General features: G+C 41.3%; 1 protein-coding gene across 18 annotated transcripts in view; it reads left to right on the top strand.

Annotated features, from left to right (window-relative positions):
- TANC2 (tetratricopeptide repeat, ankyrin repeat and coiled-coil containing 2) overlaps positions 1-27,863 on the top strand; it is a 354,211-nt gene that overhangs the window by 317,258 nt on the left and 9,090 nt on the right. For 16 of the 18 annotated variants that reach the window (XM_045814338.2, XM_045814336.2, XM_087854229.1 and 13 more), the window contains 10 exons: positions 7,071-7,193; positions 7,742-7,978; positions 12,192-12,377; positions 14,315-14,408; positions 19,652-19,785; positions 20,737-20,860; positions 25,225-25,400; positions 25,717-25,849; positions 26,409-26,438; positions 27,281-27,372. In XM_045814338.2, the coding sequence (XP_045670294.1) occupies positions 7,071-7,193; positions 7,742-7,978; positions 12,192-12,377; positions 14,315-14,408; positions 19,652-19,785; positions 20,737-20,860; positions 25,225-25,400; positions 25,717-25,849; positions 26,409-26,438; positions 27,281-27,372 (1,329 nt within the window). The remainder of the gene's footprint in view (positions 1-7,070; positions 7,194-7,741; positions 7,979-12,191; positions 12,378-14,314; positions 14,409-19,651; positions 19,786-20,736; positions 20,861-25,224; positions 25,401-25,716; positions 25,850-26,408; positions 26,439-27,280; positions 27,373-27,863) is intronic. The other 2 variants (XM_045814340.2, XM_087854228.1) reach the window with 1 other exon arrangement.

Genomic DNA, 27,863 nt, shown 5'->3' with positions numbered 1-27,863 from the left:
CATTTAGAACTTCCAATCAGCAGTGACATATAGTCCAATTTATATTTCTTTCCAATTAATTTAAAATTCCCTTTGTTTTATCTTTGTTCATGAAAAATCGCATACAATTTCATTAACCATCTTAAAAGTATGAGGTTGTAGGCCTGTAATTCTGGATATTTGGCTGGCTAAGGAGCTCTTTTCGTTCTTTTTGTTTTTAACAGCTTTATTGAGGTATAATTTATATACCATAAAAGTAACCCATTTTAAGTGTACAAGTCAGGGACTTTTAGTATATTTACAGAGTTGTGTAATTATCACCACTTTTTGTACATTTCTGTCACCCTAAAAATAAATCTCATGCCCACTTGAAGGTACTCCGCATACTTCCCTGGCAGCCACCAGTCTGCTTTCTGTCTCTATAGATTTGACTTTTTTACATTTTATATAAACAGAATCATATAGTATGTGGCCTTCTGTGTCCGGCTTCTTTCACTTAGCATGTTTTGAGTGTTCATCTGTGTTGTTAGCATGTATCAGCACTTGATTCCTTTTTTTTTTTTTAAGATTTTTAAAATTTATTTTAGAGGTAGAGAGCGTGCACACATGCAGGGGGGAGGAGCAGAGGAAGAAGGACAAGCAGACTCCATGCTGAGCACAGAGCCCTACACAGGGTTCAATCTCAGGACCCTGAGATCATGACCTGAGCCGGAATCAGGAGTTGGGTGCTTAACCAGCTAAGCCACCCAGGCACCCCACTTGATTCCTTTTTATTGCCAAATAATATTCTGTTTTGTAGATATACGATAGTTTATCCATTCGCCAGTTGGACATTTGGGTTACTTCTGCTTTTTGATTTTTCACTTTTTATCCAGGAGCGCCTGGGTGGCTCAGTCGTTAAGCGTCTGCCTTCGGCTCAGGGCATGATCCCAGGGTCCTGGGATTGAGCCCCACATCAGGCTCCTCCGATGGGAGCCTGCTTCTTCCTCTCCCACTCCCCCTGCTTGTGTTCCCTCTCTTGCTGGCTGTCTCTCTCTGTGTCAAATAAATAAATAAAATCTATAAATAAATAAATAAATAAATAAATAAATAAATAAATAAATAAAATTATCCATTTTAAAGTGAACAACTCAGTGGCATTTAGTACATTTACAATGTTAGTGTTCAGGTTTTTATGGGAACATGTCTTCACCTCTCTTGGATACATACCAAGATGGAATTACTAGGTCATATAGTAACCCTGTGTTTAACATTTTGAGGAATTGCCAGTCTGTTTTCCAAAGTAGCTACATCATTTTACATTCTTACCAGCAATGTATGAGGAACGTTTTTTCAAGCCCTTGCCAACACTTCTTAGATATTGTCTGTCTGTCATATTGTAGCCATTTTAGTGTGAAGTGGTATCTCACTGTAGTTTTAATTTGCACTTCCCTAATGACCACTGGTGTTGGCCACATATATAGTTCTTTTGTAATCCTCTAATTGCCATTAGATTTTTTTTTTTTTAATCTATGAAAAGAAAGCAGGTTCTTTGTGAATTGTGGCCAGAGATAGTTCAATCTAGCTTGTAATGCAGGGTGTTTCGTTGGATTGTGTCTGGCCACCAAAAGGGTTTCAGAATGCTCTTGCAATGAGCTGCCTAAATGCTGCCCTCTGAAATGTTTCTTTGATTGGTCAGTTCTATAACATTTCTTACCAGGACAGAACTGTTGGCCGGGGGGAAATGTGCTATAAGTAGGCATCTGGTAGATAGAAGAAGGATCCTTTGACATCAGTCGAAAGGTGTGGGTTCAAATATAGACTCTACCACTTAAGCAGTCTATTTTCTCATCTGTAAAATGGTAATCATATCTAACTCTCAGGATTGTTATAAGGATCATAGATATAAGATGTATAAGAGAACTATATTATAAGATGCAAAGTACTAGATATATATCTAGGGTTCTGTAATCAAAACTATTAGCAATAATCTCTTGCCTGATAGTAAGAGTTAATAATGAGCATAAATTCCCGATGGTGATATAACCTTTTCAGAGGTTACCTCGCATCCTCTACAAGAGTGATCAGCAAATATTGCTTTGTAGTCCCTATAATCTATGTTGAAATCACTTAGCTCTGCCATTGCAACTCAAAAACAGCTAAAGATGATACAGAAATAAATGGATATGGTCATATTCCAGTAAAACACGATTTATAAAAACTGGTGAAAGGCTGGATTTAGCCCCAGGCTATAGTTTGTCAACCCCTTTGTTTACCAGGATCTTTTTCGTTATAACCAAACATGGCCCCATGGATGGTCAGATAAGAATAGTAATGATTTATTTGAGATGCTTGGATAACTACAGGTGAGTCACTAATGATATATTTGTAAATAATTTGCCTTAAAGAACCTCATTAGATGAGCCTAGGTTAGTTTTTGCCATGATCTTAAGACACCTAAGCCAGAGCTAAGATCCCTAAGATGAGATTGCTGTCATTTCTTTATGCTTTCCCTGTTTGCATTCAAAACTACTGAGCAAGCTTTCTCCCAGCTGATAAACAGTATTGTAAATTTAGACTCTAACAAATATTTAAGGAAGGGACTCCATTACCATCTATCTCTGACAAAAAGAGATCCCTTGTTGCCTGAGCAGTAGTTACAGACACTAAAGAAACACTTTTTCTAGTTATTTGAACTTAAAGTTCTCTTTAAGAATCCATCAGCTCAGAATTTAATTACAGGTTATTTTTGGCTACATCCTGCCTGATAATGGCATCCTGCCTATCACGTCTGTTGAAATGAATTTAACTAAATTGAAACTCCTTCCTCTTAAACCTCATAGAAGCAAAGAGTCAACCCCACCAAGCAGAAGAAACCAGTAGAGCAAATCCATGGCACAAGTAAAGCTCGTACTCCAAATCCTAGTGTCTAGCTCTGTATTTCAGGCTTCTTTCCTATGTATTTACTTCAACCTCACTGGGGCCCTTAGTGCTGTTTTGTAGTACATTTACTGGACCATTTCATTAAAGTTCATTTACCAAGGTCTATTCTTACTCAGTTCCTTATCCCATTTCTTTTTCATCTGGCTCTTGACCAAGTCAACTAACTCCACAAACAGCCTGACTTATGAGTCACTGAAGAAATCAAAGCCATTGAGTGTGACTTCCCTTAACTACTCTCCTCCTCTCACCAAAAAATCAATCTACAGTATCATAAGTTCTTACCTCTTTCTCTTGTCTTAGAGGAAGAAATATCCCTATTCCCCCCTTTTTTAAACTTTATTTCAAACATACCAGAAAGCACAGATTACTGAATAATCAAATATCATCTACCAGATTTAACAGAAGTTAAGATTTTCCCATATTTGCTTCAAATCTTTTTCTTTATTTTGAAGAAATAAAAATGTAACACATATAGTAGAAGCCCTTTGTTAACCCTATTTCTTTCCCTTTTCAGAGATAATTTCTACCCTAAAGTTCATATGTGCTCTTCTTATCCATATTTTGTACTTTTCCAACATATAAATGTATTCATAAGCAATATATAGAATTATTTCGTTAATTTTTAAATTGGACATAGACAAAATCATACTCTTCATGTAATTCTGTAACTTTTCTTCACTCGATTTTATATATTCGGGATCTATCTATAGGTCTAGATCAATAGCAAGTGGCTTTCAATTTTGGCTATACATTAGATTCTCCTGGAAAACTTTAAACACATGCACACACACACATCTGAGTCTTACTCCCAGAGATTATCATTCATTGTTCTGGAGTAGAACCCAGGTTTTGGTTTTTTTGTTTTTTGTTTTCCTTAATAGACTTTGTTTCTTAGAGCAGTTTTAGGTTTACAAAAAATACAGAGAATTTCCATATACTCACTCTCCCACCACAGTTTCCCCATTATTAACTTCTTGCACTGGTGTGGTACATTGTTATAATTGATGAACCTCTACTGATACATCATTATTAACTGAAGTCCATAGTTTATATTAGGTTTTAACTGTGTTGTATGCTTCTGTGGATTTTGCCAAATGCCTAATATGTATCCACCATTACAGTATCATACAGAAGAGTCTCACTGCCCTAAAAATCCCAAAGCTATCAAAAGTACTCCTGGCTCACTGTGCAGAATTGGCGAATACATCGCAGAGAAAAGTAGCTCTAAACTGCTCTCCTGGGCGCCCTCCTATCCTTATTTGGTATAAGGATATATACATCCTCTCCAACCTGTTATTCCTCCCGTGTCTTTAATGAGGATACTTTTTAGATTTTGTACAGTTTTTCCTAGTTGTCCTTAGCAGGATCAAGTTTAGATCCACCATTACCAGAAGTAGAAGTATGCCCAAGTCCGCTTGAGGAAAAATTATGACTTGGTATTCTGGGAACATCCACCTTTTGTGTAAACATCTTAGGCTTTCTCATTTAAAATTCCTTTGGTATCTTTAAATGACCAAAACTGTCCTGGGTATCACAGGAAAAAAGAACAATTTACATTCAATAAAACTAAACCCAAACTTATAGGCCCTGAGCAGAGGAGTGAGTTGCTCTATCCTTCTGAGAAGCTAAATACAACATTTTCTGAACTCCGTCTGATGCTGGAGACCTTGAGCAAAAGTAGAATTGCCGCTGGTCATAAACACTGGTCCAGCACTATTCTTCTGTAGGATAATCTTCGTAATATTCTGTGGATTAAGCAAATATATCTAAGGAATTTCACATAAGTCAGTGTTTAAGAGAAAGTTGACTATTACGGGTCATGGTTATAGTTTTGCTTTAAATATCATAGTTTGAAATGAAATAATGCTTAGTTGAGATCATAAGAGTAAAGCCATAGGAATAGATCAGATTGTCTAGGATAAAAAAGGGCAGTTTTGGAGAAGACACTCAAGGGTGGAGAATGATTCAGAATTACAGGTAAAGGGAGAAGCCAGCAATCAGCTGCTTTATTTTAGTTGCTACTTTTCCAGCTAAGAATTCAGAATTGAAGTCCTGGCTCAGGTTTAACTTGGTCTAATGGGAGAAACAGGAACTTTAGAGTTAAAAGGACTTGGCTTCTAATTCCAGCTCCACTTTTGAACGGTTGTAGGACTTTGGGCAAATTCCTTAGCCTTCTCTGGGTCGTTTCCTGCTATATAACAATAGTAACAAATTCAACTTCATAGGACTTTCATGGAGATTAAAGGAGCTAACATATGAAAAGGCCCTAGTTCAGAACCTGACACGTAGCAGGTACTGAATAAATGTTGGATTCCCTTCTTTTTTTCCCTTCAACCATGATATATAGAGCTTGTCTTCCATTTCTAAAAGCTTCCTTTATTGGACAATAAATATTAGTTTATAATGATTTTTCTGTGTAATTGGTTAATATAGTTTACAATTCCTCAAAAGACCTTGGTGAAGCTCACACATAGTCCAGATTAGGAGACTGAGGTCCAAAGAGGGAATCAGAGCTAAGTTTCCTGGTTTTCCAGGATCTACAGTGGAGATGAACTCTAGAACCTAAGTTATCTATCTGTAAGTAAATTATGATACATCCATATAATAGACGACTTTGTCTCTCTCTTGAAATAGAATGAGGCAGAAGCATGTGTACATGTATAGAATATGTGTACAATATTTTGTTTAAAAAATTAATAGAAGAAAATCTCATTTTCTCTTTACATTTTTAAAGTGTTTTAAAATTGGTTATAGTAGATGGATCTTTTATAGATTACAATTTTAGAAAAAAATTATTTCTTTTTTTGAGACAGTCAAGGAAATTCGAACACTGGATATTTCATATTATAGAATCCTTGCTAATTTTAGGTATCATAATGATGTTGAGCTTTGTCTTAAAAAGAGCCCTTATCTTTTTAGAGGCATTTACTGAAATAGTTGTATTTCAGTAAAACTGATAAGATGTCTGGGATTTGCTTCCAAATAATTCAGTCATAGGGAAAGGGGAATAGGGTCAGGAGTATAAATGAAACAAGGTTGGCCATGAATTGCTGTTTTGGACATAAGTAGGTATTCTAGGCAAAAACAACCTGCATTTCAAGGAACAAAGCAGGCAGAAGTAGCTTAAGCTTTTTAAGAGAATACCTCCCCAGATTCACTAAGGTGCCAAACTTCATTGTTAGTATCTTCCTTCCCTCAGGATTTCCTGCTTTAACTCACTTCACCCAGATATAAACAGAATAGTAAAATGATTGCCAGAGACTATCTGACTATCCAGAATTTTAAAAATTATTCTGACTTCCTTTTGGAGAAGCCACCGTGAAAGGAACAAACATGAGCACCTGCAGTGGAACCTATGCCAGTCATATGAGAAAAAATCTGTTGCTGCTGGCAGTCAAACCTGCGTTGTTGTTTTCCTAAGGTAGACAGATGTGACCACTTCAGGGTGTAGTAGACAGGGTGAGGAGTGCTAGGTGCTGTAACAAACCCGTGAGCTCTCAGTGACTTGACAAAGGTTCATTGCTCTCTCATATTGCAGTCCAGGGCAGATCAACAGCAGGCTCCCTCCATGTAGGAGTTTTGAAATCGTCTAGGGCCTCAGAATCCTGCCCTGGATCTTCTAGTATTCAGTCAAGAGGAACAATAGAAAGTGGGGGGGCTTGGGGCCCAGCCTGGACACAGCATACTGTTTCTGCCCATACTTAACCAGCTAGAAGTCAGTCACATGGCCCACCTAAAGGGGGGTAAAGGAGGCTGGGAAACATTATTTTCCCAAATGCCCAGGGAGAAAACGAGATGGAGATCAGTGACCACGTTGCATTATCTTTGAAACAGTATGTATTTTAGTAACTTGAATTTAAGAGATTGATTCAAGAAGGCTAATAGAAAAGGTGTGGGGAAAGAATTACATCCAGACATAGCAGATAAAGAAGATATTAAGTAGATTTGTTGCCAGAGACTGCTAAGATCAAGACAGTTTCAGTCAGCTTGTTTCCACAGGACTAGTCTTTGTCCCCACGAGTGGATTGGCTTTGCTGGGCATGGACATAGTTAGGGCAAGACTCTGTTCTCATTTCTTAGTACAACAAACCTAGAAGCCACTAAGTACTCATGGTACTCGGTACTCTTCAGCTGAGCTAATAATTTCACAATCTCTATTTCTTTTTCAGGGTTTGAGTAAAAAAGTGGGTGTGTCATCTTCCATCCTCCAAGGGCTCTGGATCTCCTATAGCACAGAAGGTCTTTCCATGGCATTGGCATCTTTACGAAATCTCTACACTCCAAATATAAAGGTAGATGCTCGTAAATTACAGACGGATTAGCTGTGCAAAAATAAAATTAGGACATTTAGGTGGCTATTTAACTGATCTTTGACTTAATCTTAGACTATCTCCTATCAATCAGCCTTTTATTGATAATCTATTTTAAATTGTTGCATTTTATTTTGTGAATTGAAGACCAGACCTGTTAAGCCACTATCTTCTATAAGCTGGCTCTGATTTATAGGATCAGGTGCTCCTGCTTCTAGGCAGTAAATTGATCTCAGGTGGGCTTTGTTCGGGTATGAGCTTTTCTGAGCAACAGTTCACTTATAGAGACTGTGTTCAGCACTACAACATGGGTGGCGTTTGCTCTCATGACCGAGCAGTTCATGTAAAGCAGACATTTCACATCCCTTTCTAAAAGCCAAGGTATCAAAAAAGGAACAAGTGAAGATTATAAAATAAAGCAGTCACTAAGTGCTACTGGGTGCTGTTGTGGGGTCCCAGATGACTTAAAGATGACAGAAAGGATGCAGCTGATATTTGCCCAAGCATAATTTCTATTTGCTTATTTCTAGGTCAGCCGACTGCTGATTTTGGGAGGTGCCAACATCAATTACCGGACAGAGGTTTTAAATAATGCTCCAATTCTGTGTGTGCAGTCTCATCTTGGTTACACAGAAATGGTGGCCCTGCTGTTGGAGTTTGGGGCCAACGTGGACGCCTCTTCTGAAAGCGGCCTGACCCCTCTGGGCTATGCTGCGGCAGCAGGCTACCTGGGCATCGTTGTGCTGCTGTGCAAGAAACGTGCCAAGGTAACGGCGGCCCCGCTCCGCTGCTTTTCCTGTCCTCCCTTTTTCTTCTTTCTTGTCTCCTGTGTCATCTCGTGAGTCCAGGCAGAGCACATCAAACCCGGTAGGGCGCAGATCACGGGGAATACTGGCTCTGCAGACATTCCAGGGTTTGCCCACTTGCCACTGCCCCTCCCGCACCACTTCGGGACACGGTTCTAAAACCCTTGGGAGGCATTTATCAGCAGCCACAAAAAGTCCCCACCTAACAACCAAGGAATTCTCTGCTGAGCACAGAGAGAGGAAGGAGAAGTGAAGGAGCAAAGAGACTGCAGTGGGTGGTCGGAACTGAACCGTGCCCACAGCCTTTCATGTGTAGAGAAGAGAAGTTAGCCCTGGAGGTAAGAACAGAGGCCAGACTCCCTCACCCTAGCCTTGAAGACCAGCGTCGTAGAGGTATGAGGAGAGCATGACTCTCTGTGTTTATACTCAAACCGACCAGAGGCACTCAGCGGTGTTTCTGCCAGTGTACTTTAATTCTCTGAAGACCTTCCTGAAAAAGTGTTTGCTTTATAGTATCTCAAGAGCTGCTGTGTATAAAAGAACTCAATTTCAAAATTTTGGTGAAAAGAGAAATGCTGGTCTCAACAACGTAAGCCTCTGGGGAAAATCGTAGCCTTGTGGCATTTTGTTTCCGTCTTGAAAACAGACTGAGGATTTTGGTGGTTTTGCCCTGAATTATAAGTAATATGTGTGACCTTGTTCTGAGGTGTCCAGTGTTCTTACCAGGGAAGAAAGGGGGACTCTTGAGACTTTTGAGAACTGGGACCGGAGACTCTCAGTGAAATTTCAGAGCCTTCGGTGTTTCCTGTGACACAGACCTACAATGCCCACCTGTAATGTCCTATTCATTTGAATGAACATCTCTAAAACCAGAACAACTGTGCCTCATTACTACTGCTGTCAGTTCATATTCTTATCTCAGTTGGGTCTTTCCTGTTGCCCAGTTACCATTCCACACATTTCTGTTTTCCCCAGAGCAGATATGGAAATTATTTGCATTCTTCTCCACACCCTGTCGCACCTCTTGGCCTCCCACATTACCAAGATTGAGTTCATCTCCATGTGCCTCCATCTCAAAACTCTGTTAATCCTTACCGACACTCTCTTCATGTCTGCCTCAGAGAAGGAAAGTGTTTACCTTCCTTTCCAAAGCACTTGCCTCCACCTGTATTTTTTTCTCTCTGTATGTCACTCTTCTCTCACAATTTGTTTCACTCTTTTTCTAAATTCTCAACAAACCAGGATGCCTGTGTGGCTCAGTCGTTAAGCTTCTGCCTTCATCTCAGGTCATGATCCGGGGTCCTGGAATCGAGTCCTGCTTCAGGTTCCCTGCTAAGCGGGGAGCCAGCTTCTCCTTCTGCCTGCCTGCTGCTTCCCCTGCTTGTGCACGCTCTCTCTCTCTCTGTCTCTCTGATAAGTAAATAAGTAAATCTTTAAAAATAAAAATAAAAAATAAATTCTCAACAAACCTATGACTGTCTCCTATAACCCAAAAAAGCAGCTTCTCTCTCTCCTGCTAACCAGAAGCTGTGATCCCGTCTCTTCCCTTCCATGTCCACCAGTCCTATCCCAGGAGTCATCTCTACTTGCCAACTCTGCTTCCTTACTGCCCCTTTAACCACTTTTAGTCTGGCTTCTATGAGAGAAAAGGAATTAAATCATTAAAATCATAAACTTTGGATCAAACACAACTTGGTCAAAGCCTCCATTTACACTTCCTTTCTCCGAGGGCTTGGACAAGTCATTTAATCTCTCAGTTCCACTGTTTTCATCCATAAAAAGGATTAATGGAGTCACCATGAGAAATGAAACTGAGAAAGCCTTTTTAAAAAGAGATGAAGTCTTGGAGCACCTGGGTGGCTCAGTCAGTTAAGCATCTGACTCTTGATTTTGTCTCAGGTCCTGATCTCAGGGTCATGAGATTGAGCCCTGCCTTGCACTCAGTGGGGAGTCTGCTTCCTCCTTCTCCCTCTGCCCCTCCCCTGCTTGCGCACACTCTCTCTCTCTCTCTCTCAAATAAATAAATCTTTTAAAAAGAGGGAGAAACAAAGTCTCTTTTCATCTCTTGCAGGGCCTAATAAATAATATTCTTTAAGAAAAGGGCAGGGGGAGGGCACCCCCAGCTGGCTCAGTCGGTAGAGCCTATGACTCTTGATCTCAGGGTTGTAAGTTCAAGCCCCATGTTCGGTGTGGAGATTACTTAAAAATAAAATCTTTAAAAAGAAAAATAGAAGGGAAGAAAAGAAAGGAAAAGAAAACACCTAACCTCTTGGCATTCAACTGAAGCTACTCTCTCAAAAGTCACAGACAACAGCCAACCACCAAATAAAGTAACTTTTTCTCATTCCTCACCCCTCTAAACCTCTCCGTAATGTTGGCAATGTTGACACAACACTTCCCAGAGCTTGGAGTGTAGTCCTCGTTCTCTCCCTGCCTGCCTGGTTGCTCTTCTCTTCTTCCTCTCCTAATGTCACTATTCACTGAGATTTTGTCCTCTGGTCTTCTCCATCCTCAGACTCTCTCCCATGGCATCAGCGCCAAAATACTGAAGAACACTAGCCAGTTATTTGTACGACGTTCTTCAGTTTTAGTTTGAGATTTTCTCATTGTTAGGTTGAGTTTATATATCGTCAGCAAGACTACCACAGAAGTGCTGCTGTGCCCTCGCTAATGCGGCACTTAGGCCGGTATATGGTGTTGCTGCGTCCTATTACGGGGGAGGCTAACCTCGATCACCTGGGTCAGATTGTGTCTTGGGGTTCTCAGTTCTGAAGTTACTGTTTTTCCCTTTGTAATTAAGAAGTATCTTTGAGGGAGATGCTTTGAGACTAGACAAATCTCTTGTTTCTCACGCTTTTTATCCACTGATTTTAGGATCCATCAGAGATTCTTGCTGCAATAATGATTGCTGTGGTGTTTTTGAGCTTTTCTATTTCCCTTATTCCTTCAACATTTATTAATTAGAATTTTAATGTAAGGAAGAGCTGTTTCTTCTTTATTTATTCATTTAAAGCACTATGGATTCCTGTATTTATGTTGTACTAGGACCTGTGACCCATTGCCATTATTATTTGTTGCTCAGATTGCCCAAGATTTGACCTTGGGGAGCTCCTTCAAGTTGGCTCCTGTGTCCTTTCAGCTTCCGCTAAAGTATTTTATGAACGTTTCAGTACTTTCTGCACCACCAGATTTTCCACACTCATCATTTACTATTAATGCCCCAGCCCAGGACTTAATCATTTCTCTAAGAAGCCAAAGCACGTTTTAGTCATCCCCTTAGTTTTCGAAAATAGTATGAGCATGAAAATTCTCAATGACTCTCCATTACCCCTGATTAAAATTCAGACCACTTAGCCAGGCATTCAGAAATATGCTCTGGTCCCAAAAGACCCTCTCAACTTTGTAGTTTAAACTTTTCCCTTGAAATTTATGTTTCAAGTGCCCTTACTACCCCTGGAAACCTACCTGCCAGAAAAAGCTACTCTTCTGTTGAAACTTGTGGCTACCTTCTGGTAGATCGATCTTAACCAGGCTCCTCCTTCAACCTAAACTTGCAACCAACACTGCAACCATAAAAGCCGCTATCGGAACATAATCTAGCATTAAGCTCCAAGTACCTCTAGCCATGTTGGCCAGATCTTTGAGATTCTGCCCTCCCATTGGAAGAAAAAAAGTAGCCTCCGCCAAAGCTTGGTGGTCAAAAGTATGATTCACGATATGAGGTATTTTGCTTCTTTGGAAGACCAAAAAATTTGACTTCAAAATGTTTTTCTTCCCTTTCATGATTTCAAAGACAGTTTTTTTTTGTGCTAGCAGAGCTACAAGTCTTTCAAATCTTGGTCTGAAAAGAACTATTTGAGGACAAAGGGGAATGTACCTCTGGAAAACAAAGCTGGAGCTGGGAGTTTTGGTTTTTTGGTTCCCTTTTCTGTGAAAACAAAAGCCTGACCTTATGAAAAAAGGTTCTTCCCTGAGAGGCATCTACCAGAGTTCTAGCTCAGCAGTGATCTAGCCTGAGTAGGAGAGAACTTTCTAGATTTTCTCAGAGATTGATTCAGGGTATGGGAAGGGATGACTCTTGCTAGTCTGATCATGTGCAGTAGACCAGTGTGACTGGATTAGGAGTGTGGCCACAGATCTTTGTTCACACACATTTCTCTGTCCTTCCCCTTAGGTGGATCATTTGGACAAGAATGGGCAGTGTGCTTTGGTCCATGCTGCACTCCGAGGTCACCTGGAGGTTGTCAAGTTTTTGATTCAGTGTGACTGGACGATGGCTGGCCAGCAGCAAGGCGTATTTAAGAAGAGCCACGCCATCCAGCAGGCCCTCATCGCCGCAGCCAGCATGGGATACACTGAGGTAAGAAACCAGGTGATAAGGTTTAGGGTTTTTAGGGTTTTTTTCAGGCTATGTATTGAAGGACCTAGGAACCAGGGGAAAAAGTGTTGCATTATTACAAAATCACCTGCCTCGTTAATGTGAATTAGCGTTTTGGTAACTGTTTTGAGGAATCAGAGACTGAACTCCATGAAGCACTTGAATTCTCAAATACCAGCATATCTAGAATTATGAACACAGCACTGAGAGTGGAAAAGAACTTGGGAAATCGTCTAATCCAATTCCTCCCCATCTTGCCACCCTTATTTAACAGACAGTGACACTCGGCTCCTAGGGATTATTTATTGACCTGTGCTCAGATGGGTAAGCAGTGTGGAATGGGAAGGGCACAACATTTGAAATCTCAGAAGGACCAGATTTGAGTCCCAGTTTGCTACTCGTTCACTCTGGACCTTGGGCGGTTTACCTCATCTCTTAGAACCTTCGTTTCCCATCAGTAAAATTAGTCTAATATATTCTTTTTTACATAGCTGGTATGAAAGGTGCTTTGTAAACTGTTAAACACTATACAAATGGTATTTTTGCTAATTTTTTTTACTAATCGTAGTAATAATATTGTAACAAATGTATGGAACTGATAATTGCTAGGAAATGTTGAACATCCAGTTCAAGGAGGGTAGTGGAGCAAAAGAGTGCGTGTGTGTGTGTGTGTGTGTGTGTGTGTACATACATACTTAAAATTAGTATAAATTTTACTGATACGAAGAACATGTAGCATACAGTTTACAAATAATGAAATATATACAGTTCTCTTGACGGAACACTTGATTTTTGTGAAATTTATATCTGAAGCCAAACTGTGGTTGCAACTCAGCGATGATCTTTTTTGCTCTTTTCCCAATAATTTCTTGTCAGTAAATCTGACATGTGATCTGTGTTACACTACTTCTCACCCTCATACAAATCATATTCATTAAACTGGAGCCTCTTTGAGCGTTAGCATTAAATCAAATCTTGATTTGTAACGTTTGCCAATTTCCAAGGTGTAAACGCTCCCACCACAGCTGATACCGAGCTGCTGTTGTGACATCGCTAAACACAGAGTTGCGAAGAGACACACAGTAGCACAGATACAACACAATCCATGTAAATAACCTCAAGAGCACAGATAAAGTGTAGTTTAAATAATTAAGAAGTCATGAGATTTTATATTTTTTAACCTTTGTTTTTAATATAATTTATTGGTTATTTAATTTTTAACAAACATCTTCGTCTAATAACCAGCTTACAAAATTCCTGAAAATGTAATGCTCAGCTTTCACGGGCCAAAACATGTTGGCTCACCACTGCATGGGATGCTCCAGTGGCACAGCCGCCCTGCCAACTGACCTGATATGTCACCAAGGGAATATTAAGTAAAACAGGAATTTTTAAATATCTGTAGGTTTTTAAACTCTCTCTACAGGCAAATTCCCGGAAACAGAACTGTCACTTTCCTTTAATGTTAGTAGTCGTTTCCCCTTTATTATTCCCCGAAGCAGTCCTTTTACTTCCAAGCAGAAAAAAGATCATTGCCCTACTCAGACAAAATACAGGCCCTGCGGTTTTCTCCATATCTGTTTTCTGGGTTTTATTGATTGATTGGTTTTTTTCTCTTTATTTTTATTGGGAGGATGAGGGGTTGCTTCTTTAACTTAAATCTGAGGAATAAATAATTTTTCAAAAGCCACATGCTATGTAAGTGAGTTGTGTTCAAGAGAAACGTATAAACTGTACCTGATAAAACAATGTTCATCATGGCCGCTTTGGGTTTCTTTGCTGGGAGTCGGTTCTGGTTTCTTCTGTGTGCAAGAGATTGCGCCACACTTGGGTCATCAAATGTCTTTCAGACCTCACAGGCTAGAGTTGGTAGCATACTTTCCCACCTTAAGTTTGAACTGACACACTTCTCGTTTCAGATTGTCTCCTACCTACTTGATCTTCCAGAAAAAGATGAAGAAGAAGTAGAGCGAGCACAGATCAACAGTTTTGACAGTCTCTGGGGAGAGACAGGTACTTCTCATGGACATTACTCCCTTTTCTCATTAATGTGTTTGTGTGGAGATACTCTGCATCTCACACCCTGATTTTTCCCCTGCCAGACCTTTGGTAGTCTCCGTCTTATGGCTTTTGTACTGGACATGATTTGATTCAGCCAAAGTAAAAAGTCAAGCATTGTCCTTCTTCCAATCCTCTTTCCCTTTGGAGTCTCCAAATCATTAACACCAGAGTCATCTTTCAACCAAAACTTTACCCTGCTCTTGTTTCCAAATATTTTTAAAAGACTGGAAGTTTCCTTACAGTGTGCCAAGCCAGAGCAGAAAAAGTTGTGGCCTCTCTCTTCTTTTATGGGATCCTTGTAGCAGTTAGGTCTAAATAGTTCTCCCATCAAAATAACTCCACCTGCAGTTGTAAACGAGGAGGTTAAATGTTTATCCACACCTCTGGCTTAACCAAGTGTTATCATGGCCGAGTGGTATCTGACGTGGTTAAACTGACATAGTCTCAGTAAAGTTGCTATCTGGATGCAAAATGAAGGTACCACCCCATAAGGCACAGGCCCATGGAGTCCCTCTTGATCTGTAGCCAAGAGATGTCTATATTGCTTGGTACTTACTACACAAACAGAAGCTTCTTCCTTGTGGCCTTTGCAGGAAATGATCGTTGTCTTTCCCCCAAGTCTAAACTGGAACATCTGGAGAAACATTAGTAACCTTTTATGTGTTGTTATGAAACCAGGGCAATGAGAGCTGGAGAGTCACCACAGATATGTGTCATATTTGCCAGGAGAAGTAGACCAATATTGAGATGGCCAACTTGGAGTATTTTTCTTAAACGAGGAGGGTAGGTGTTTCAGTTAGAGTCAGGGTGTTATTAAAAATAAAGGAGGCACTTGAATTCATTTAAAATTTACCACAACCTATCAGATCGTGATGTTTCCATTCATGGCAAATATCATAGGTAGGTTTCGTGGCTTCTTTAACATCATGTAGAATGGTCCAAAGCTCAGGAATTTGCTTCTCTAACAATCCCTCCCTCTGTAAGAGCCAGAAGGGAACAGCTGCCAGGCAGCTGCAGTTTAAGAGCCCATGACAGATTAAAGGAAAATGTGCAGCTGGAAACAGCTGCCGTCTCTGGGACTCTACCCCGCGGGAAGCCAGAGGACAGACTGAGGGGAAGGGACTGACAAGGACGCTGGCAGTTCTGGAGCGTATGTTGTGACTGAGAGCTGCAGAAGGGACATGGCGCTTTACTGTTTCCATCAGCACAGCCTTGCCCGGCACAGTGTTGCTGAGCCTCCCGACGGGCTGCTGTGGCCAGCCATGCACGTGGAACCCCAGGGGAGGGCGACAAAAGTATGGCCTGATGAGGATGATAGATAGGAATTTTAAGACTAGCAATCATAGTGGTGAATACCAAACACGTTCTACTGCGGTACTTGAAAGAATTTCTTTAAAACGTTTGAGAGTGAACTAAGTGGAAGATTTATTTTTATTGTTATGAATTTCTTATTAGAATAAAACTTTATGGGAGCGCCTGGGTGGCTCCGTCGGTTAGACGTTGGACTCTTCATTGCAGCTCAGGTCATGATCTCAGGGGTGTAAGATCAAGCCCCGTGTCACCTCTGCGCTGGGCATGGAACCTGCTTGGGATTCTCTCCCTCTCCCTCTGAAGCTCTCTCTGTTTCTCTCTCTCTTTCTCTCTCCCTCTCTACCCTTCCTCTAAAAAAAAAAGAATAAAACTTTATGGCCTCAGGACTTTTTAAATATCTCACTTTAACGTGTGCGAGGAAGTTTATCACATTACTTTATTTAAATATGTACCATATCTCAAGATTGTAAAAAAAATCAAAGCTTCGTGTCAGTTGGCTTGTAATCAGAATTGTGTTGTGTTTAACTTGATACATATATGAAATAATTTCAGCATTATATGCATAAAATGCTGTTGAAATACTGCTAGAATGAAATGTATCTGTAATACAATTTATAGATCTATAAAGTTATTTGGCTTCAGGAAAATTTCTAGGAAATAATGTCTGTGCTATATAAAAATGTCCCTATACTTCCCCACTAATATAGAACAGACTATGAGTTGCTTTTCTACCTATAGTGATAGATTTACTAAATATACATATTCCTTTCTACCTTATAGCACATAATCATTTAAAATGTGTAATGACCCAGTGAATTGTGATGTTTTCTCCACTGGCAAAATCTTATACTTGTCCCCCTTATATAGAGAATGAAGGTCTGTGACCCGCAGCCAGCTGGTTGGGTCTTATACCTACAGCCCTTGTCTAAACAACTCAGTTTTTACCTAAGGAAAATCAAATGGTTGTGATGTTTCCAACAATCTGGATCCCTGACTATCTAAGACACCACTAAATAGGAAACTATATAGCCATTATTATATGTGCCACCACAAAGAAAAGAAAGCCTCAGCCTGTTAAACCTACACAGTTCTTTATTATCACAGCAATCTCAAGATGCATCGCAGTTTTACAGATATTAAAATGTGAAGGGAAAGAAGTGCATCTTAGAATCAATGAAATTTATCTTAGCATTTAGTGAAATAATAATTGAGATGTAATTTTTACAGAGTGGATTTTTTAAAAGCAGTTCACTAGAATATCCTGGTTGCTTTTGTCCTCCTTTTGCAGCCTCTTTATTCTTCCAGATAGCATCTGCCTACATCCAGCCTCCACCATCTGGCTGGCCCCCTCCCATCCCATAGGGTTTTCACAGACTTCTTAATGGAACAGTACAGAAGAAAAGCAATTAAGGTGACAAGACCGTTCACCACCCCCTCTTCTTCCTTGCCTTACGAGCTTAGACCAGGACCAGCGTTAAAAGCTTCTAGCAACTCTGGAGGGCCTGAACTGTCCTCGGACCCAAAAGAAGCAAGAGTTCACAAAATAAACAAGATACTCGTAACTCATTCTTTGCCTACGTTATCACAACTGCCTCCTCGCTGATCTTCTTGTCACTCTCTCATGATGCATCTCCCTTGTGACTTCAGCCCGAGTGATGATCTTTGTGAGCAATCTGTTGATTTCACTTACCTGCTTACCACCCTTTACTGACCACCTGTACCATTAATGAAGTTATTTAGTATAGCCTAAGAAGACCAGTCGTGATCTCTAGCCTTCTCTATTGCCTGGCTTCTCCGGTAACTCCAATAACAATAAACTTGCTGTCTCCCACCTCAGTGCCTTTGTACGTGCTGTCCCTGTGCTTGGCCTGCCTCTCAGTCTCCTGTTTCTTTTTCAGCGTCTAGCTCAGATGAACATCTCTTCCTGAAGACCTTCTCAGACACTTCTTCCTCTGTGTTACCTCCATACATCTTATACACTGGATAGTAATGTAATTTTTATTTGTATTATCCTTACTCAACCTTGAGTTCCTTGAGAGCAGAGACAGTGTCTGACAAATAGTTCAATAAATGTTTAGTTAATGTTTTAGATAGCAGTGATCAGTTTATGTCTCCCCAACCACCTCTGTCTCATTGGTCTTGCATGACCTGTCTGTGCTATACTCTTCCACAGTTGAAAATAGATAAACAGAAGAACCATTTGCTATGCCACATTCTGTTTAGTATCCCCATCCTATCCAAGCAGACTTTGGCTATTTCCCCAACTCTGAGCTGCATCCTGTCTGCGTCTGCCTCTTCAGACTCCTTAGATGTTTCGCTTTGAAAAAGGGCCATTTATGTCAGATAATCTCATCAGCTGCTGACAAGCTAAGGAACAAATTCTGTTACTGGTCTCGTAGGAAGAGATTTGGCTCCAAACTGCTGTGTTTGCTCTAAGAACCAGTTTTGTTGTTCTACAGAACCGACTTTACCTTAATCTTCTTTCTTTCAAAAAGTTTTAACAGTTTTTGATAAGACTAACGTAAAATCCAGCCAAAGGAGTTTTTTGCTCTTGGAGTTTGAGAAGTACAGATCCCATTGTGCATGGTTGTGTTGTTCTGAGATGAAATTGGCCAGCTGTGTTAATGACCGTGTCCAGCTATCAGCTGGAGATTCCTACCAAATTACATCATAACCTTAAGCAACAGAGATGATACAACAAAGAAAACAGCCAAATGGAACATTCCCTCTCATATAGATGTGTTATCCAGTGAGCTGAAATGGGCCAGTCAGAGCAATGTAACCCCAGGTTAGACTGAACAATAGAAGTTTCAGCTTTCAATATGGGCATTGTTTGTCAGTTTTCAGCAGTGTTCTGTGAACTGGCATCATTGGTGAAAGGCTTGCTTCTGAAATACTGTCTCTATCTTCTCCAGCAGGCTACAAATTCTTTTGTGATAAAGAATGTGTTTGCCCTCCCCTGCCATACATAGGGCATTAAAAGGGAGGTTTGCTGCATAGCTACTTTAAATGGAATGAGAAAGTAAGAGTTAGAAATTTTCCAAATCATTTGTTTCATGTACCAACAATATGATTCTTATGGTTCCTAATGAGTGTCTACCCCATTCCAGCTTTACTGAGAGCTCATTTATATATACATGTGTAACTAAGGTGTACGACATGATGATTTCCGGTCAAGTTCTTAAGCTACTCTTGTGTTCTGACCCAAGAATCAAAGTCGGTTTTTTCTGAATTTTAGAAATATAAAGTTGGGTTCTTGGGGCACCTGGGTGGCTCAGATGGTTGGGCATCTGCCTTCAGCTCAGGTCATGATCCCAGGGTCCTGGGACTGAGCCCCGCATCGGGCTTCTTGCTCAGCAGGGCGTCTGCTTCTCCCTCCTCCTCCAAAGCTTCCCCTGCTTGTGCTCTCTCGCGCACTCTCTCTCTCTGTCAAATAAGTATATAAAATCATAAATATATATATATTTTTTAATAAAATAAAATAAAAGGACCTTACTCTGCAAAGACCCTTCTCTCTATATTCCACCCGTGCATATACACCCGTGAAAGGTCTGTAGCTAAAAAGAGATAGGAAAAAAAAAGAGGTAAGTCAGAAGTAGGGAAGACAGTCTAGGTAGGAAAAATGAAACCAAGTAAGTTTAATCAAAGGTGATTTTCAATAAATTTATTATTACAGTTGTCTCCATACATTATAAGCCCACTTAAATGTGGTTTTATTCATGATTTTTCTTTACAAATTTCCTTCATGGCAAACGTAGCTAATTATCATTCTTGGAGGTAAAGTAGCAGTTACGTTACTCAACCACAGCAGTACCGCCGTGCTTACACAGAGGGCTCGGGAGCGCAGGACCCACCTGTTCTCAGCCTGTGTTCTCTGCCCTTAGCACTGACAGCTGCAGCCGGAAGAGGCAAACTGGAGGTATGCCGTCTGCTCTTGGAACAGGGAGCAGCAGTGGCCCAGCCAAACCGCCGAGGGGCAGTGCCCCTGTTCAGCACTGTTCGCCAGGGCCACTGGCAGGTAAGCAGTGTAGCTACGTCCAGTCCCTCAGGTAGGGGTGAGTTCTAGACAGGAACTTCTGAAGCAGAGAGCAAAAAAAAAAAAATCACAAAGTTTGGGTTACTCAGCAGTCATTGGGTTTGAGGACTTGGACCATTGTTATTAGTATTCTGGTTCATTGAGAACATATCAGAAACCTAACATTCCAAATCATCATCATTTTAAAAAAAATCATCATCATGATCCATATTGTACAGAAGGACTAGCTACTTCTGGACTGGTCATGGAGTGACCTGCTTCTCACATATCCACAGGTCCACATATCCACAGGTCCTCTGGAAGGTTCATATCCCAGCAGATCCCTGCTAACAGGTGTCTTGCAGGTGTCTCAGACTTGCTAAAAGAAAATGTGGTGTATGTAAATTTTAGCTATGCAATCTTTCCAGGTGTTTGAATTCTGGATAAATGCTAATTTATACACATAGGATGGAAAAGAAAGCATATTGGTAATAATCTTTGTGTAGAAAAAAGCCTCTAGAAGCCAAACATAAAAGAGTTATCAGAGGCACTTTATTGTATTTACTTCAGTCATAAATATTCACTACAGGCAGGCTAGCAACCCCCGAGGTCAATGAAATGGCACTGGCATAGGTAGTGACTTGTGTTGGAGCTTCTGTTGTGGGATTGTTTAGTCTACATCTTGGTCTTTTGTATCTTAAATTCTTCTTCACGTAGGGGCTGAGTCAAGCATTCAGAGTTGAACTCCCATTTGGCTATCCTTGAGAGAGTCAGAGATCAAATCACATGGTACTAGGACCCTGCAGGAATTAGAAGGACCCTTGCAGTAGAAAGTTACGGGGAGAGGTGACTGGCCTGTACAGCAGGAGGTGATCCCCCAGTATAGGGAACAACGTGCACGTGTCTACTCAGCAGCTCTTCCTGGCTCATTCGTCCGTTTCTCTGCACTTGCAGATTGTTGATCTTTTACTCACCCATGGAGCTGATGTCAACATGGCAGACAAGCAGGGTCGTACTCCCCTGATGATGGCTGCCTCCGAAGGCCATCTAGGAACTGTGGACTTTCTGCTTGCACAAGGTGAGTCTTGGGGTGCCAGAGCTGCATGGTCAGTGCCTATGATAACCCAAAGACCTCATGATTTCCAGTGACGCATTCTAAGAGATGTTAAGAATAGATATTATTGGGGTACCTGTGGGGCTCAGTCAGTTGAGCATCCAGACACTTGGTTTCAGCTTGGGGCGTGAACTCAGGGTCCTGGGATCGAGCCCCTGGGCTCCATGCTTGGTGGGGAGTCTATTTGAGTTTCTCTCCCTCTGCCCTTTCCCCGCGTGCACATGCACGCACGCTCTCTCAAAATAATTTTTTTTAAAAAAAGAATATGTATTATGAATCTAGTTGGTTAAAATGTGAAAGTCCATCTCCTCTCCTCTTATATACAGTGGGATCCTTTAACTCTGATATTCGTTTCCTTATGGCTTGAGGGATTTTTGGTATTCTAATCAAATTAACATATTCTAAATTCTCTAATTCAAATCTTTAATCTCCAAACTTTGATTTTTTAATATACACTCAATAGATGTTCATCTTCCAAGGACTGTGTTTTTTTTTTTTAACTTTTTATCAATTCTTTTGTAAGCCTGCACAACTAATATTTTTCTTGTATCCAAAGGAGGCAAGCAGAGGTTAAGATAATTGCTGACAGTGGGACCCTTTTTGAAAAATCAGGATATTATATTATCTTCCTTTGTAATAAATTCCTTTTGACATTAACATTCACATATTCCTGGTGAATGGGAAATAAGTTAAAGAGATTATGGTCACACCACCTTCAAAAGCATTTCAGGCTCCTTTTGATTGCCCTGACCTCAGTCACTTATACAAAACAGGGGTGAATGAGGGTGGACTTCTGCAGAAGAAAAACTCAAGTCTCCGGTGACCCTACAGTACCATCTAGTGGACTGTGAGCATTTACATGAAGCAGGAGATAGTGTGATCGTGACCACCCAAATGACTCCATTCCAGTTAGCCTTCCCTATTAGTAAACTGGACCTAAACATCTATAATTATATCTGTGGGCACATTCACTTCAAGGAATCCAAGCTCCTGAAGAATCATAACCAGGCCAGCAAAACTAAGGGTAGTCGAGTTAAGAAGATGAAGTTTCTTCTACAATTTCAAACTAAGACTCATTGGATCTTTAGCTGGATCCTCCAAAGAAGATTTGTTTCCACAGCCTCACATTCGCAATGCTGGGTCAGAACCAGGGAACCACTCTCCCAGTATGCAGAGTGGTCCTTGCTTCCCCAGTACAAGCCAACAAACAAGTCTGGTTTTGTGATATCTATCCTTACCTCTGCCAGGAGGGGGTTGGAGGAGGATAGGGGGTGTACGTAGATTCTCAGGATAAGATGCGGCAAGAATAAATGTCCCAGAACAGCCCAAGTCTACTAGAAAAGGCAAGACCTCTTCAACCACTGATAACCTTTAGATCACTGCACAGTGTCTGCCACATGCCAGTGGAAGCTTATCAGACATAGATTCCAGAGATTTGTTCTCCCTTACCATTGCAGACATGCTGGTCTTTGTACTACTGATTTCCTCAACTTATGATGGGCTTGCGTCCTGATAAACCCAAGTTTAAAATGTTATAAGTTGAAAATATCTGAAGTCGAAAATGCGTATAGTACACCTAGCCTGTGGAACATGATAGCGTAGCCTTGTGTACCTTAAATGTGTTCAGAACACTTATATCAGCCTACAGTTGGGCAAAATCATCTAACACAAAGCCTACTGTATAATAGTGCTGAATATCTCATGGAGTTTATTGAATGCTGTACTGAAAGTGAAAAACGGAATGGTTGTAAGTGTATCTGTCATTTACCCTCGTGGTCATGCGGCTGCTGGGTCGCTGTGCTCACTGCTGCTGGCCAGCATCACAAGAGAGCGTCGTACCACACATCACTAGCCTGGGAAGAGGTCCACATTCAAAATTTGAAGTACATTTTCTACTGAATGCATATCACTTCTGCACCATCATAAAGTTAAAAAATTGTAAGTCAAACTGTCGTAAGTCAAGGATCCTCAGTATTTCATTTTTTCACATTAAATCAGAGACTTTCACTAAATCAACAAATTCTACAAACATTTATTTAGCCGACATTATTTGCAGAACACTATACCAGTGCTGTGCCACTGAGTGATTTCTTTTAACTAATACACTGTAATCTGCGCCCTCCGAGACTCTGTAATCTGTCAAGGAAGGGATGAAATGCAGATAAATACCTGAAAAGCAGAGAATCCTAAGTGCTCTGATAAAGGTATTTGAGTTAGGAAAAGACAGACTTTGAGAGGTGAATAGGAAAAAAGTTTCATATTAGGGAGGGGAACATGAATGAAAAGTCAGCGAGGAGATCCAGCACACAATGGGTTTGGGGAAATAACACAGGTTGTCCAGTGACGTACATGAGGGCCCTTGGAAAGTAAAACTGGAAACGTATGTGGAAAGAAAGTGAAAAGGAACAGATTAAAAGAGGTTTTGGACTTAATTCTGAAGGCAATGGGGAGCTTTTCAAGATTTTTTAAAAGGGAATTGATGCCAAAGTTGTGCTTTAAAAAAAATCCCTCTGGCAGTAGGGCGAATAGTAGATTTGATGGAGGAATTATAGCGGGCCAGGGGATCAATTAGGAAGCATTGTAATAGATGAGAAGTAATGAGGCTCTAATCCAGGTGCGGTAGCTGTTAGAATAGAACAGAAGGGCCAAGTACAAAAACGATTTGGGATATAAAGAGTAATTACATGTAGGAAATAATGATAGTTGAGTTAAAGATAACTCCAAAGTTTTAAAATGGATGCTTGGAAGAAGTGTGATTCCATTAACAGCAAGGGGAAGAAAAGAGAGAGGGGGAAGCTTACATATTGAATTTTGGACGCATATTGCCTAGACAGGTTTATTTCATATGTATTTCCTATTAATTTCTTAAATTCCAGCTTTCCTTATCTTTGGAAAATCAGCTTCTCTGTAATATACATCCAGAACCTTCTTCTGCTGCTTCTACTTTTGGAGGCTCTGTCCAGGGAATTTATAGATGTTCCATCTGAGGAAGCTCCTTAGATTCTCTCCCACATTCAAATTCATTCTGTGTTAGAGTCGATGTCTTAATTGTAAACTATACCATTGTGAAAAGGGCACCCAGCACATAAAAAATGGCTATCATCAGAGTTAGAGGTATGGTACCTTCCAGCCCTTCGTCCTCCTGTGGGAAGCAGCCAAGTCTGGTTGTCTGACCTGTAGGAGTAAAAACAGATAGTCCAGATAACTGCTGAGTAGACCCTGAGCCTGGCTGTGGCACACCCTAAGCTTGATCTGACATCCGAATCCTGTCTACCTGAGGAGGCAGCCTGGAAAGCGTTCTGTACGCAGTAAGTTGATCCTAATTTAGCTAGTGTGCCGTGTCAGCTGTGTGAAAAGAGTTGTCTTAGGTACGCTTCAAAACTAGCAAGGAAATGATAGGCCCTTTGCCATCCAAGAGCTTTCAGTCTAGGCTAAGAACCAAATATATATTGAATTTTAGACTAATTACAAAACAGTGTATCAAGTATGCTTGATCCTTACAGATGAAAATAGAAATGTTGAAGAGAAACAGATGTAGAATACCAAAAAGGCTAAGAGAGTGGGGATGGGGTCATTGAAGGCCAACAAGTTTAATTAAACTCTGAATTTCCTTGTGGCCTGGGCTCAGTCTCTTCCCATGAGTTCATCTCCCCCACATTCTAGGGAGAGACAGCGTGGCCTGGTGCTATCACCAGTGATAAACATGGACTGAGCTCCTTCTGTTTTATGAGAATCTGTCCAGGAGTTTATGCTATTACCAAGGGAAGACTTGCTGAGTCCTGAAAACATTCACTGAGAATTTATTACATACAAGTAGGATACATAAAAAAAGATTAAGAACAGAATAAGGTGACATGTGTTAAGCACATTTAAGATGAGGTGAACAGTGAACCAGAAGCTTCCCAGAAACGGGGATTTGAAATGGTCCCGAGAGAATGAGTAGAAGTGAGGCAGGAATCTAAAGATTCCCCACGTGGGAGCAAACATGACCAGAAGCAAGGCTACAGGAACATCGTGGGAGAGTCAGGGGGCCGTGAGCACAGCCATGTGGCCCAAGTAGAGGATTCTCTGAGGGGCGTAATGAAACTTAAGCCCGGAGAGTAAGCTTGGGGTGGATTGTGGCATATCCAGAATTCCCAGTAAAAACAACTGGACTCTCTTCTCCTGAGAGCTTGTAGGATCTTTTTTTTTTTTTTTTAACAATTTTATTGAAAGAGAACTCCCCTCCCAGAAACTAAAGCTGTGCTTTGGCAGAGCGTGCAGCTTTGGTACCAGCTCTCTGTCCTGCTCTGGATGGCCTCAGCCCTGTGTTACATTCGCTCTTGTAGGTGCCTCCATTGCTCTGATGGACAAAGAAGGACTGACAGCCCTCAGCTGGGCTTGTTTGAAGGGTCATCTCTCAGTAGTACGTTCCCTGGTGGATAATGGGGCTGCTACAGACCATGCTGACAAAAACGGCCGCACCCCACTGGATCTGGCAGCTTTCTACGGTGATGCCGAGGTGGTGAGTGCCTTTACACAAGCCTTTGGGTGGTAGGGATAGGGATGGTTCTCCATCCGTAATGTTCTCAGCGGTTAAGGGTAGAGTAACATGTTGATGATTCTTGATGGAAAGTTCTTGGACCTGTACTTGCTGGAGGACAGGAATATTCAAAGCACCACTAAAGACCAAGAATACAAGTATGGCCTGAAATCCCACGGCTCCCCAGCCTGGTTCAAACCAGCGATTGAATAGAGTCCAGGCAGCAGCCAGAGCCCTCAGTAGAGCTGTGCTGAGCCATTGCACTTGTGTTAACTGTTCTGCTTGATCCATGTCCTAGGTCCAGTTCCTGGTGGATCACGGGGCCATGATCGAACATGTGGACTATAGCGGAATGCGCCCTCTGGACAGAGCAGTAGGGTGCCGGAACACTTCTGTTGTTGTCACTCTTCTGAAGAAAGGAGCCAAGATAGGTAGGAGAAAGGAAGAAGGTGCTGGCCAGCTGTGCCCAGGGGCCAGACTGGTCCAGTGGTCTGGCTGCCCTGGGTGTTTGGTGTGAGTGTGTATAGTTTCCCCTCTGCCCTGGCCCATTTGTTGTCCAAGTGAACAGAAAGGCTCTTGGCCCAGAGAAAGCACCCTCTGAGCCATGGTCGACACTACTCTGTGTCCAGAATCACCTGGTTATCTGCCATGCCCCTAGTCGCCTTAGCCAGGAGGCTGCTCTAACCTTAGGCACAGCTTCGTGCTAATGCCTCTGTGCCAGCCCCACCCTGTGAACATCCTGGATCCTTGCACTGCCGTGAGCCTCTGCTTTCCCCCGCTCTGTATGTGCTTCAGACTCTCCAGTCCCTGCTGCTGCTGTCCCATCTGCTCCCCCATCCCACAGACCTGTAGGCGAGGGTTGGCTGATATGCTGGCTTTTTTGCTGCCTGCCTCTCACTGCTGCTTTTTCCTTCTTTTTTTTTTTTTTTCACCTTCATCCATTTTTTTTTTTCCTCTCCTACAACTTTTTGTTTTCTCCTTTCTTTGAAGGTTGTCAGACGTTACCGAGTCGCCCACGAGGTATATTTCACCGCTGTCAGCATCAGGCGTGGTCTGATGGCTTGGTCAGCTTTGCCTTCTCCTCTTTGATTTAGCCTGCATGAGTTCCCTACACCTCTAATCTTTTAATTTACTTCACCTTAAAAGAAGATTTTTTTTAACGACTGTTGTAGAGAATAACTTGAACTTTTGATAACTAACCCTGAAAAGCTTAGTTGGTAAATAATTCAGGCGTCTATAAACTAATCAGTTTAACCTCTCTTTCTCTTTGTGGGTAAAGTAGTCCTCAGTTGTGTTGGCTTGTTTCATGTCTTTTGACATTCGAACTGTGCTCCTGAGTCAAAGTAAATCGCAGGAAGGCCTATTAGATACTTAAAAATTAAGGGAGCCTTTAGAATCTTTAATGGTTCCCCTTAGAATCTTTAATGGTTCCCCTTTCCGCAAAGTACAGATTTTTAAATTAAGAGACTGAACAGCTAGGGATTTTGAGTCCCGGGTTCTAAAATAAATTGCCCTTTTTGGATTTTTTAAATCTCGTGGTGACATGTAATGTAAACCCTTTCTCCCAATGCTCCGGACTGAGCCACAGCCTGCCCAAACCCGCACGTTGGCAGGCTTTGCTGCCCTCCTGTGGTGCAGGCTCAGACAGATCAGATGTTCTTATTTTAAGGTGAACACAAATCCAGCGCAGCTTCTTGGCAGTGGGAGTCCCTAAGATACTCCCCGGTCTAAACGATGAGGAAGTTGTTGTGGAGCAAGTTGTTCTCTCAGCAGAAATCCCCCAGGATGTTTTTTTCACCTAGCTTCCTGCCACCCTTACATTGTCTGAGTTTTTTACCCATCATGCATCCTGTACACTACAGGTCCAGCCACATGGGCGATGGCCACCTCCAAACCAGACATCATGATCATCCTGTTGAGCAAGCTGATGGAAGAGGGGGACATGTTTTACAAGGTGAGGGGAGGAAGGAGCTGGTTCCTCAAAGCAGCCACTGACTGTTCTCTGCATGTAGAATCTGCTAAAGTCTTGACAGTCTCATCCTTGGCTCTAGAGGCAAAGGGAGGATGCCATCCCTCAGTGATAGGCTCATAAGTTGACCATCCTGAGTTTTTAACTTCCCAACAGGAGCGCAAGAGTGGCCTACATAAGCCTGCAGCCGATCAACTCGAAGACCTAATTTTATCCGGTCACTAATAGGCAGTTACATAGACTCTACATGGAATCTGCTAAGTGGGACCTGGAAACTCATGGGACAAGTAAAGTGAAATTATGTAGTACAGATATTTCTAGTCTGTGGGAAAGAGATGTTGATCCTCACTTTCATATCTTATACACATACAGATTTAAAAGTCTGTAGTAATAGTAGCTTGTCAACATCCCTGAGTAGGATAAGGAAAGCAAGACAAATAGCAATTATAAGATTTTCTGAAAGTGACTCACTGAAT

This window comes from Ursus americanus, chromosome 23 (assembly GCF_024610735.1).
Source record: "Ursus americanus isolate L20-20 chromosome 23, mUrsAme1.1.p, whole genome shotgun sequence".
Lineage (NCBI taxonomy): Eukaryota > Metazoa > Chordata > Mammalia > Carnivora > Ursidae > Ursus > Ursus americanus.
The sequence above is the reverse complement of the archived record's forward strand: the minus strand, read 5'-3'. Positions and strand labels throughout refer to the sequence as shown.